This window comes from Phalacrocorax aristotelis, chromosome 2, assembly GCF_949628215.1.
Source record: "Phalacrocorax aristotelis chromosome 2, bGulAri2.1, whole genome shotgun sequence".
Classification (NCBI taxonomy): domain Eukaryota; kingdom Metazoa; phylum Chordata; class Aves; order Suliformes; family Phalacrocoracidae; genus Phalacrocorax; species Phalacrocorax aristotelis.
Window position 1 is genome coordinate 64277780 of NC_134277.1, and position 13377 is coordinate 64291156.

The following is a 13377-nucleotide window of genomic DNA, read 5'->3' on the forward strand; positions in this document are numbered from 1 at the left end:
CTGACCTGTAAATTGCATCTTTCTACTAATACCCTATCATCTCATTTGTGTCCCTTTGCAGCTAGGACTAAAGTGTTCTATATTTGGTGACTCACATCTGTTTATTATTTCGTTTATGCTTGGCTTCACCTACCATTTGAATTAGCATTCTGCAGCACAGTCATTTTGGATTCTTATACCTGGTCTACACACAACTGCATATAGTTTTTTTTTTCTTTTAAATTGATCAGTGCAAATACCATAGCAGAAATAGTCAATAAGGCTCAAGAGTCAAATAGATGCCTAAAAGGAAACTGAAAAAACTTGAGAGCAAGACATTAAGTTGGACTCTCGTCATTCAGAACAAATCAGAGCAGCTAGACCTTAACAGCATCCAGAAAAACATAGCCAGACCTTACCATTACATATCTGAAGCTTGTAAATATACAAACTTAAAAAAAAATATTTCACAAATTGCATGAAAATCTAAATTATAAATCTTAACAAATGAATATATGCTGAATGGCTGGTTATACAGAATTCAGAAAAAGGATTCTTAGTTAAGCCTCTCTTCTTGAGGTTTCCCCTCTACAAGTACAAGTTCTCTTCAACATGTTTCTGAAGCCTTACATTAAAATGATCTTGCAATCCAGTATGCATACATCAATAATCCCTAGAATGGCAGGTAACCGCAGCAGCTGTGGCTTCTACAGAGCTTGACATATTGGATGGAGTCAGATGAAGCAATCAAAGGTTGGACAAACAAAAGTCTTTGCTGGTGATGCTACCATTTTGCTTTAAAAAAAAATCCATTATAATATTTATTTGCCAATAACCATTAATTTCCTAACATGAGCAGATGAAATGTGTTAAGTTTCCTGAATGCAGGTTAGGGAATTATCTGAATATTTTGTGGATCTTGCCTGGCTTATCACCTACCTTCCCTTCTATGCCAACTGGCTGCCTGGGAGACATAAGTACATCGGTAGGTGTAGGGTCCTCCCAGTACTGACACACAGGCATGCACCTGAACCCACTAACTGTGCAGTGTTCCCAGGACAGGTAACGTAGGTGGAGTCAAAGAGCGCTTCTGTGGTTTCTAACCTCCTAGCTAGTTGTCCTCCTCCTCAGTAGCAATCCAAAGGGTAAAGAGAGCTATCCACCTCTTGCATGACAAGGTCAAAGAGCAACTTCCAAAGTAGGAATGAAGGTAGCAAATACTTGTATTATGAAACAGAAGTGCAACAGATCTGACAAAAGCTACTGAGAAACACCCCTTGTTTAGTGTTTCTTACCCAAAATCTTTCAGATATTTCTATTTACCATCTGCCCACTGTTGAGCTCTTGTTGCCTTGGTCAGCAGAGTCTCTCCACTAGAGGCCACCCAACCCTCAGAGCTCCCATAGTTCACAGCCCCAAATATCAAACTCTTCAATTAACACAGCACAGATTTCCATTCAAAGTCAAATTCAGAGACTTCATAAGGAAACTCTCTCAAAACTCAAGTGTGCAACCCACAATGCAACCTACAGCAGTACCAGCTCAGTAGGTGGAAGCAGCTTCTCGGAGCAGGACGGTGTGTCTAGCTCAGTTGCCTGAAGAACATCTGTTCCTTGAGAGGGTCATGAAGAGGGGAGACTTCAGAAGCACTGTTGTGACAGACCACGGCAGCCCTGTACATGAATTCCATGTTTTGGGGACATAATAATCCCATTTGTTTAGAAATGGTCATTTACCGAACTAAATCAAAACAAGCAGTTTATAAAAACATTAGGTAGTTTCTAGAAAGTTCCATAGAGTAGACAAGGCTGTTAAGTGACAATGATACAGCTACCTATTTTATCAGTCACAAAACCTAAGCCTGCTAGAGGCAGGAAAATGAAAGGACTGCATAAACACCACAATAAGCACAAAAGAAAACCCAAAACCATTATTCCTGTTGTGGATTCAGAACTGCATATTTAATTAGAACATTAGACTGATTTTAACCTAAAATAAATACTAATCAACAATTTTTAAAAACTTTAGAAAACATGTAAACTGATAGGCCATAAAAACCTTGGTATATTTAATTTTATCGTAAACTAATTACATTATAAATTATTTTTTGTTTTCAACTATGGTGCCAACATTGCTTTTTTCCCTAAGGAGAAAATGTCTTCTGCAATAAGTCCTATTAGCCTACGACTCCCATTTAATAACCCCAATGAAAATAATTATGTGTCAGAAAAGATTACAAATATCTAAGCACATCAGTCAATAGTCAAAGTTAAGGCCAACATGTAAGATGAAACAGATTGTTCATAGAAAGCATTTAAAGGAACAGCCATAACTTTGTTTTTCAACTCTGCAGATGAAAGAGTTAAGTACCTCCCTGCCCTATCAAATAACAGCAGTTTGCTTCTCTCTGGAGTGGTGTTAGAGGGCTTTAGGCCATTTAATCAGTTTGTACAGGACTGTTCCTTACATAGCCCAACTCAAAGTCCACCTCTGAATTCCCCTGACCTTTCCCTGTGAGGGTGAATAACTTACACAAGGAAGGGCACTCTCATTCCTCTCAGATTAACATCTTCCTTAGCTTCCTCTGGACCAACAGGAAATATCACTTATCACCCAGCTGTCTTACTAATTTTCAGTTTGGGGAACTGCAACACTGAGTCCCTTTACTCTGTGGAAAACGTAACTACCTCTAGTTACCTGTCATCTTGGGAGCATGGTGGCACGAAATCCCAGTTAAAGAAAATCTGATATGGTCACTTGAAAAAGTGAAACTTGCCTTGCCTTTGGGCACACAGGGTTATAAATCCACAAAGTGAGGTATCTGAGGCATCCTGCTGAATCCTGAAGACCTTCAGTTACTGGATCAATCCCAAAAGGCTGTTACTGCTTGGCAGAAGACCAAAAAAATACCCTAAGGCTGGTTTTGCTTGCTTTAGACACTACATCAGTCAGGAACGGAACATACAAACCATCATACTACTACTGCTCCCTTTGAATTCTGGGCTGTTTGGAACCTAGCTCATTCTTAGGCACCTAATCCACTAATTTTGTTGTTTTTTATAATAGAATATTTTGAGAGAGAAAGCAGAAGTGAAATAAAGAAGCTCAACAACCCAGCCCACTCCTAGCTTGGGTAAATTGGAACAGTGACTGGATACTTACTTGGCTCAAACATAACCTTTTATCAACCAAGACAGAATAGCAATGTATTTCTATGAAAAAAATATTCAAAACACTGTTTGGACTGAAACTGTCAAGGCCCTGAGCACACCCTCCTTCCTAGGAGTTTAACCAGCTGTGTTCAAGACCAGCTCACTGTTAAGAGCTGTGATGAAGAAACAACTTGAAGAAGCCTCCATGGAGGCTGCCCTCCCCCTTTCACCTGGTTCATGCTTAGTCCTGTGAGAGCTACATTGCAGTCATGTTGCAGCTATGCCCACACTTGGCCGTGTACCCTGCCGACCTGGCCCTGATAGGCAGACACGAGCTCCTGGCTTTGGACCTGCCTCACTGCCATGAGCCTTCCTTGCAATCACCAGACTGTGGCTAATGCTGGTTACTGCCTTGGGACCTGATCCTGACTTAACGATTGCACTTCATGGTTTGAATTCAGACATGCCTCATCACCACTGACCTGTACAACAATCTATACTCTTGACTGTCTCTGGTTTCCATCATGGGACATGCTCTTTTCACCTTGCCTGGATATTGTGGGGCTGTATACCTCATCACTGAGGCCACTGCCTCTAGTTGGCTGGCTGTCATTCATGCTCAGCTCCTGTTTTCCTTTTCCTGGCCAGCCTGCCATTGCTGCTCCCTAGCAGAAATATCTAACTGCTCAGTATTTACAAAGCGTTGCTCAAAACACTTCATGACCAGTTAATTGTCACTTTCAACATAAAATATTCCCTTTTGAGCTAACATCAGTTTAAGAAAAAGATCCACTGCCTCGCGGCAGGTTCTTTTCCACGCCATCCAGCAGTTTGGGAGTTCCACCCCAGCTGTGCTGACAGCTTTTCTGGAGCCATGCTATGAACCTGACCACTTAAACTGAAAAAAATGACCCATACAAATAAAGGCTTTGAAGGGTTTGGAGTATATGAGGGAGCAATTTGTAGGGTGTAAAAGAAGGACTAGGGATGGAAATTTTGTAAGCTAGTTGTGCTGCTTAGAAGAATTCTCATCTAACCAACCTTCATTTATTGTAGAGTATTTAAGAATATCTTCACTTCAGATGATAGGATCTACTTTCAAAATCAGGTTGCCATGTAAGGTAGACAGAGGTTACATGTGTAGTATCCTGAAGGTAAGGCTATTGGTTTGGAAACAGGGAAGAAGCAGTGAGACTACTTTTTCCCACTGCCTGAGTGTTCCCAACAGTTTCAATTTGGATTGTTCAACAACCACCCACATATGTTTCCAATCAGCACTGGTTTGTTTGTATTTATAAACAACGATTTGATAACTAACATTTGCAGTCCATCACTTCATCAAGAAGCTTCATAATTAAAATAAAATTATTAACTTAAAAATACAGTTTGATCATGTGAAAAAACTGACGATCAATATTCAAGACAAGCTATGGAGTAGTTATTCTTTGTGGGTCTCGAAGGTCATGAAAGTGATGGTTTTATGCTGAGTGATTTGCTTTTCACAATACATTGACAAAACAACACAATTAGTCTTGCTTCAATAAGCACACACAATAAAATGAATTAAACAATACAACATGTCTCATACATTACAGCTTCACTTTTGTAAACACAAAAGCTGCTTCACTAAGGGCATATAATTTCCCTGTCTGTTTTCAAATGATTGGCTTTGTATCCTTGTAATTTATTTTAGCAACTCTGTTGTCTCTGGACAGAAACGTTGGAATTAAATAACTGACCACACTTTACGGTAGTATTTAAATATTCAAAATCCTGGAATTAGAAATGCTTGAGAATATAACAGTGCAGAACAAAGCATAACCAATAAATAGCTGGTTTATGAGAGTAAGCAGCCATTAAAAATCGCGACTGATCAATCTTTTCTGACCAAGGGGAGCAAAGGTCTTCAAAGGCTCCTGTTCATAGCATGCCCCTGAATTGCTTGGGTCTGTGACCTTTGAACTCCATTGCTTTACCTACTTGGCTTATATCCTTTTATGATTGTTCATTACATTAAGGTAGCTGGCTTTCTACAGATGAGCTGAACCCACACCTATGATGGGCAAGTAGGAGCAGTTTTCATTTTTTTTCAGCAAGTTCTCAGTGAATGTTTATTGTTTGCTATGCTACAGCTGTAGAGGACAAGTGACAGACAAATGAAACTTTCCACTCTTTCAGAGAAAATGAAATATTGATCACTTATCATAAGAAACAAAGAGCCTGGCATAAGTAGGGTTCACATTATGAATACAAAATCAGTTACTTATCTCAGGTTACTCTAACAATAGATAAATACATCTTTTATGATTAATGTCCCTACTTCTAAATGTGCATACTTTGTTATGGTTATATTTTATCTGTATATGGATGCACACATACACACACAGATGTGAAGAATCTCAAATTAATTCCTCAGCCAATTCTGTAAGTGTATAGAGTGTCAAAGTATTACTAAACTGCTGCTTACACTTCCCTACATGGAAGAATAGTTTATACTTACACATTGTTCTCTGCTGGTTATATGCTACGGCGATATCATGCAACACTACATAATGCAACAGACAACTGTGAAAATAACATCATCTTTCAAAAGACTGCAATCAAGCCAGATACATAAACAGAATCTAAGAGAACAGAATTGTAATGTTGAGAAAGTACAATGCATAAAACTGGTTAAGTCTATTAAATGATAATGTTGCTTATTAACCAAATATGTTGTGATAGGTCAGTGCTGAGGTTAAACAGAAAACATCAATTGAACCATTTCCCTAAATAAAGCTCCAGGGTGCAATATTCAAAGCACTTTATTCAATAAAAAATGCTTTTAAAATGGTACTTTGGTGATTGGGAAACATTGGCATCATCCGTCAACCTAACTGCAGGAAAGTTCAATAAGCTAAATAATGAACCATTTACATTATTTTCCTTAGGCTCCAGTGATTTGCAAACATTGCATCAATAGAACTCTTTAAAAAATTATGATAAAGACCTGCTAGTCTTTCAACTCTTCGGCTTTTTGCTGTCATGCTGCAATTTTTATGCTGTTTAAATGTTTTTGTAGCTTCATCTTTTTGTAAGAGTCCATTTAGCATCAATTTCTCATTATATTAAAGCATATTTGTTCAATATAATAGTTTTAGTAGTGTTTCAAGCATTATCTCTGAGAAACAAAATTTCATGCTGCCTGTTCTAAAATGTAAGTTTTTCATTTCACTGTCATATAGTTTGAATGTATGAGATGATTAAAAAAAATCATTATTAAAAGGGTACCTGTGCTTTCTCTTCCTTGAAGCACTAACGGTTTCTTTGTTGCTGATTTTCTCTTCCACTTCCCTTTCCACCCTGCGTCCCAGATCTGTTGTATTAGCAGTTTATCAACTTTCCTTTCCTCTTTCCAAGGTCAAACTCCCTACTGCCTTCCCAGGGCACCACTTGCATAATTCTTAAGTCTTACAGCTGTTTCCTTTAGCAAATATGGGAGGAGAATTGCTCTTTACGGTAATAATCTTAGGTTCCAAACAGCTGAAGGAATATACAAAAGCCCACAGGGAGAGAAGAGCAAGTGTGAGAAAAAACTCAGAGTCTCTCTCAATTGCACATCTCTCCACCTGATTTAGTAAGACCGTTGGCTGTCAAAGCAGAATGTTTACTTAATCCACAGCTGTCATCACATCTTCATAGGTAGATACTGGTTCATGCAGTCTTTCATTATATTTTAGTAATACCTCACAGGCTCATTAAATTATCTATTTAGCAAATATGAATATACATGCATATGAAAATCTGTACACATGTGCATAGTACAAATCAAGCATCATACAGCTACACTAACAAACTATATTTACACTGTATCTCTGGCATCAACAAATGCACTTCCAGTATTCTCAATTCATAATGCTGATCAATCCCCACTATATAACACCACATACAGTACTATGGATTATTGATTTAAGCCAAAGAGCTGAGTCCTGCTTAGAGTTTATTCTTAAAAAATGTTCTGACTGCCACTTTTTAATCACTGAGAATCAGCCACTTCTTTATATTCTACAATCCTTTGACACTACAAACTGGTTATAGCATCTGAAATGCATGTAATGCCTGCTAATTCAATACTACATGAAGACAGACCTGATTTTATTTCTTGGATTCCTAAAAATACGTGCTATAGACTTGTTACTTTTAGCAATTACCGCTTGCAGTTTGAATTGCTAAAGTTTTGTTAGTATTACATATGGTGGCATATTAGACGTGTAAACCAAACATATACCAAGAATAATAGGCTATGCTGTGGCAAGGTGAGATTTGTAGAAGAAATACTATCTTGTATTAGGTCAACTTGGATAGCTAGAAAAATATACAGGCTTTCAGATACACACTCCCTTCTTCACATATTAGAACAATCTTGTTTTGGTTATGACTTAGCAACCGTGGCTACACCACCAACAGCACATCCAAGTTGCAGACACTGCTAGAATTTCTTTAAAACAGAGATGCCTCTCAATCTGCTCACTTTCAGAGGTGAGCCAACCTCAAAATGCTCTATTTCTCTATTCTACTGTATCAAGTCCATTTTATAAGATGAAAGGGCTATAATTATTTTTTATGCTTACTTTGCAGTATCCTGAAACTTGAGCTTTGCCCCCTCTTCTAATATCTTTTTAAATGGAATTTTGGGCAATCAGTTTAGGCCCTAAAACAGGGTTATTCAGAAAAATAACTCAAATCCACTGAAAGCAGTGGGATTTGTTTAAAATTTGGATTTCAATGGAAGTCAAATGCATTTTTTCATTTAAATGGGGTTTTACATTTGTGCTACACTTGATGCAGTTTTGGCTGAACCCTGAAGATTATGAAGCTGCTATGGTTTGAAGCTCAAAAACTTTTCTACAGGAGTATTTGAGGTTTGGGCTCTTTTTTTTTTTTTCCTGTTAAGAATCTAAACATTCCACTTACTGGTAGTGTCTCTAGCTAATGTACCTGGTTGTCCATCACCCAAAGCAGTTTCATATTCCCTTTTGCATGTACATGCTATGATTCATACACGGATTAATGTTTTGAGAATACACCTAACAACTTCAATTGCAATACTCAACACAGTATTGATCCCAAACCACTGACTTCACAGACCTTTTAGTCAAATAACTGAAAACACTTATGTAACCAAGAAACACCAGATCTCTCCTACAGCTGTAGAGGAAATAAAACCAGATTACTGCTAATCTTAAGGAAAACCCAGTCCAAAACACCCTTCTTTCACAGTTCTGCTCTTTTTAACTTAGCTTATCCCATTCTTTACAAGATATTAACTTTTCACCCTTGGGTACTAACCTCATCAGGGCTGGAAGCCTGGTAAGTTCGATTTTCATCGCTGAAGTCCTGATCCACCTCTGCATACTCTGTTTCTCCAGACACACCAGCCCGGGATTCATATACCGGGGTCACATTGTGACACAGTGCTATGGCCTTCACTGCTTCGTGTATCCGACTGCTGACACTCTTGCGGACTTTGGGTGCAGATGACTGAGGTTTCCTAGATGGTGTTGAACTTGTACTGTTTCCACTATTCTGAGAGTGCACCTTTGAGACCCAACACAATGAATAGTAAAACAAAGTTCAATAATGGAAACAAAACCTGAATACTAATATGTATATCCGACTGCTCCCTTTACAAAGGCCGTACCCGATAAGGATAGTAACCATTTATTTTACATAACCTACTGTTAACTCAGTTTGGGATTCATAAAAACCCTCATCTATTTTTCTGTAGAACTGATACATAACTGTGGGTTTGTCACCTTGCATTTGTAGTCAGATTTCAGTAACAGACAATTGAAAAATGTGAAATTAAAACAAGTATGCAGTAAAAGGAGTGAATAGGCTGACTGGATTCTGCAGAAAACCCTGCTTCCTCACTTCAGAATTTACCTTTTTCGGTGATATGTCACAATAGTCCTTTAATATCCTTTACATTCTATGAACTGTATTTAAGTCACCAACCAACTGAATGAATTCAGAAACACCAAAACAAAATTTCAAGGGTGGTGGCTTTTTGTTGTTGTTCTTCAGTCTCTTTATCACCTGTGTACATTAGGCAGTTGGAAACTCCAATGCCTTTAAATTAAAAGTAATCTTTCTTTTAAATCTTCACCTAAATCTCTGTATTTTAAAGACCACCACACTGGTATGGAACAAAAGAACAAAAGCAACTATCACTGTTAAGTATAAATATTAGGGTCATTAAAATACAAATAGTGCTGATTTAATTTATAACCTACACGATTTCTATCTTACTTGTGAACTAATGCAGTTTGCATGCATTTGCTGCAGGCTGAAATTTTTGTCCTTACAAGAATGCAATAGCTAATAAAATAATAATGCAAAATAATAATTTTACATATATTTCAAGATCACATTACTGTTACATAACCACTAAACTAGAACTACTTTAAGTTATCCTTCAGAAATGTCCAAGCACATGACTGAATTAATCTTTTAAGAGAAAGTACTATACGTTTATAATGAGTTGAAAATAAGCGGGTTTGGGTTTTATTGTTTTTTGGGGTTGGGGGGGGTTGTGTGTGTCTTTTGGGTTTATTTGTTGGTGGTTTTTAAAAATTTTTTTAAGTCAGCACATTAAATATATCAACAGTACTAGCAAAGGCTCTTCTGTTCACTCCAGGGTAACTCAGAAAACCTCTCCAGAAATCACGCTTTTTTTTCCTCCTGACTGCAATCTGCTGAACCGTGAACATTCTGCCCATCAAATTACAGTGTTGTCTAATAAAGGGTTTAACTTTCTGCTCATCTGGCACTGCTTTTCAGCTACTGCTTTAAACTTCTGCATTTGCATTCTGCTAACGCTGATGCCATTACAGCCGCAAATAAATTAAGCTGATTTACTCCTTCTGAATTATGTTATGTTTATTGATGCTTGTATAATTTAATTTCACACAAATTCCATTAAAGATTATGCCCTCTATCACAAAATGCTTCCAGTGGGGAAATATAATCAGGTTATAATAGATTTGTGTGTTACATTAAGATGACAATAGTCTAGTAGGTCCACTGTAATAATAAAACAGAACACAAACAAGGGATAAAATCAATGTCACACAAGAACCACTGCCTAGCTAACTGGCAGCTTCTATTATCATAGATTAAATAAAAACCTCACCATACTTTTTCAGATTGAAACACTTGTTTAATAGTTGCTTGTTTTGTTACTGAGACTCCTTCATTTTTCTGTTTTAAAGAGTTGCTACCAACACATGCATAATTAAACCATTATTTAAACAACAAGTAGTGTTATATAAAGCTGGAAAAAAGGAAGTTCCAAGAAGGAACATTCTTTTCATCATCTTCTAACAGCAAACCTAATTTTGGGAAATCTTTTCCCACAATTGAGGAAAAAAAGCTTCCCTCACATTTCTTCTAAAAATTTCAGTGCCAAGTATGTTACAGTTATTAAAAACTTAATTAACCATGGGTACCACTCATTAAGTTTTACAGCAAACTAGTAAAAGCTTTAAGCAAGTAAGAATTTCAGGAATCAAGCAATTCTTCTCAGCATATTTAACCACAAAATATGAAAACAGTGTTAATGAATATGCCTTCTCTAGAAGACTGGTGCTTAGTCGTCAGACTCTGTCAGACCTAGGTGTGCCAGCTCAAGACTGTCAGCTAGTGCTATTTATTGCTACCGTTGTTACCATGAATACCCAAACTACCCATTATAACAAAACTATGTTTGTGTGATCATTATGAACATAGTCAGGTAGCAATTACTTTCAGTAAGCCATTCTGAACCAAATTTAGACTGCTGATCTTTAGGTAAAAGTGCTCCAGATCTCGTTTACATAAGGCATATTATTGCATCTCAGTCACTATTCGTGGCTAGACCTGCTCAGAATTAAGCTGAAACAGATTTATCCAAAGAAAAGGAGTGGATTTGTTGATCTGTTTAGATGGGAAATAATATAAGTTGCAGACTAAAAATTTAGAACATACACTGCTTATTAACTGATTTCCCTCCTGCCTCTCTTCCCCAAAGCGACACTATATTGACTGAGTCCAGTGTGGTGTCAAACAGCTACTTTTTAATTTTTATTTTAAGCAAATGAGAAGGGAGCCATAGTTCAAAACACAGCACAACTCAAGATTCAAATCAATTGTTGATCCTACAATTCTTTTAGAAGAGAAAATGGGGACACAGACAAGGAGGTCAGTCTACAAACTTAACTAGGTCAGCCAGTCATGCTTGTGTATCCAAATTAAGCATGGAAAAGAACTTTTATATAAACTTTTATTATCGTACTGTATGCAACATATGGAAATATTAGTTAAACCATCATTTATTTCCTCTTCTGTCAATTTTTTTCTTTTCTGTTTCAAAAAATGTAAGTAAAAAATATAGTAAAAAATCCTTTCTAATCTCAGAGTAGAATCAGTTGATTAGAAAGGGTTGCAGAAAGCACCTAAATAGTTTAGGTACATGGGGGATGCAAGTGATGCTTGCAGAATTCTATCTTCCTCCTTCATCCCACAACTGACCCACAGACAGGTAGCCAGAATCCTCTGTACACTTTCCAGACCAAGCACTCTCATATATCACAGGAACACTTCACTCTCAAGCAATATGGAGTTTTCAATTTTCTCCCCTGCCCCCAGTTTTATGCTGTTTGCAATCATAATTTTTTTTTTAAGAACACTTTCTAGATATGCCTTTATAAATTTTATTTTAACAACTTTTTTTTTTACTTTTTGGTTATACCAATTAATGTAGCTTTTCAATGTCTATTCTTGATGAATATCTTCAAAGATATAATTACTGTTTGTCTTGTTCTGGACACTTACTTGTAATTTGTAGTCTCAGTAATGAATAGCTTACTCTTAAATGATTTGGCAGGAGAAAGACTGCACTGCACAGACAGCTTAACACAGATTTCTGCTAGTGAGGAACAGAAAAGTAAACTCCTTTAAGTGGGTATTACAAGGAACTTCAGAATCAGGAGAGAACTATGTACTGTCTCACATTTTTCCCTTTCATCATGTCTGTTAAGAGATACCTACAAATGAAATAATTTTCATAGCATCTCAAAATTCTAGACACAATCAGTAACCATAATGCTTCAATGCTGTTAGAAAAAAAATAATCTCAATATTAGAGGTAAATAATTTATGAAATGAGATACCTGTGAATAAGAGTTTATAATGTGACTCTGAATTTCATCCATTGTGTCTGTTCCATAGGACACAGTACCTAGGTGGAGGCGCTTAAATATCATCTCATTCTGTGTAAGTGTTCCTGTAATAAAGAAGAAATATATCACAAAGCAGCAAAAACTACTGTGAGCAGGCCACAAAAAAAACCCCAAATCCAACCCTAAGCCCAAAATCTTTCTTTTGGAAAGAAGGAATGAATCATGAGTTAGCATCAGTTTAGTTAATTAAAGGAATGTTTGTGGAGAAAGATCAGGGTTAGTCATACTGGAAGAAATCTCTGGTTCCACCTTCAAGCTGATTCTGTCAACACAACTGAATATACACGCTCGAAAAAAGACAAAAACTTTTCATATGAAAGATAGAAAATGCAGTATCTGGATGGAACTGACTCTCAACAGCTAATGCAGGAGTTTGCACCATGTATCCTAAAATCTAAAGCAAAAAAACAACCACCCCCAAAAACCCCAAAAACCAAACCCCCAAAATTCATACACATATCCTGCACTTCATGTACGAAGCCAGATACTCTGGAAAACAGGCACATTCAATGTTATCTAGAGTAAGTCATTAAGACATAACATCAGTTCCAAATTTGACAGATTCCAACTGGAATAAGCCAGAGTGAACAAAATCAGTGTATTCAGAGCTCACTTCACATCTGTGAGAAACTATAGGGTGTCAGTCACAGACTGACACTTTGCATCCACCTCTGACAACTAGTCACATCCTCTGGTTTGGAAAATCTCTAATTGAGGGGTGGGGGCTTCAGCCTTCCATGATGGGGCACATCAGGCAAAAAGAGGTCACTACTGCCTAGCTTCCCACGGTTAGCCCACAAAAGATTATTTTGATAATGGCCCTTCCTAAAATTTTTTCTACTGTTACTCAGCCAAAGGAAAATTAATATAGTATAAAACCTTTCTTATATTTAACCACACAGTTTTGGGTCATTAAAATACATAAATCTGATGGTAAAAAAAAAAATAAACACAACATGGTACCAAGTTACATTCTTGAAGCTTCT

At 37.1% G+C, this 13377-nt stretch overlaps 1 protein-coding gene across 3 annotated transcripts in view; it reads right to left on the reverse strand.

Annotated features, from left to right (window-relative positions):
• ATP9B (ATPase phospholipid transporting 9B (putative)) overlaps positions 1–13377 on the reverse strand; it is a 176513-nt gene that overhangs the window by 23812 nt on the left and 139324 nt on the right. For all 3 annotated transcript variants that reach the window (XM_075083873.1, XM_075083875.1, XM_075083874.1), the window contains 2 exons: positions 12323–12435; positions 8460–8708 (listed from right to left, as the gene is read on the reverse strand). In XM_075083873.1, the coding sequence (XP_074939974.1) occupies positions 8460–8708; positions 12323–12435 (362 nt within the window). The remainder of the gene's footprint in view (positions 1–8459; positions 8709–12322; positions 12436–13377) is intronic.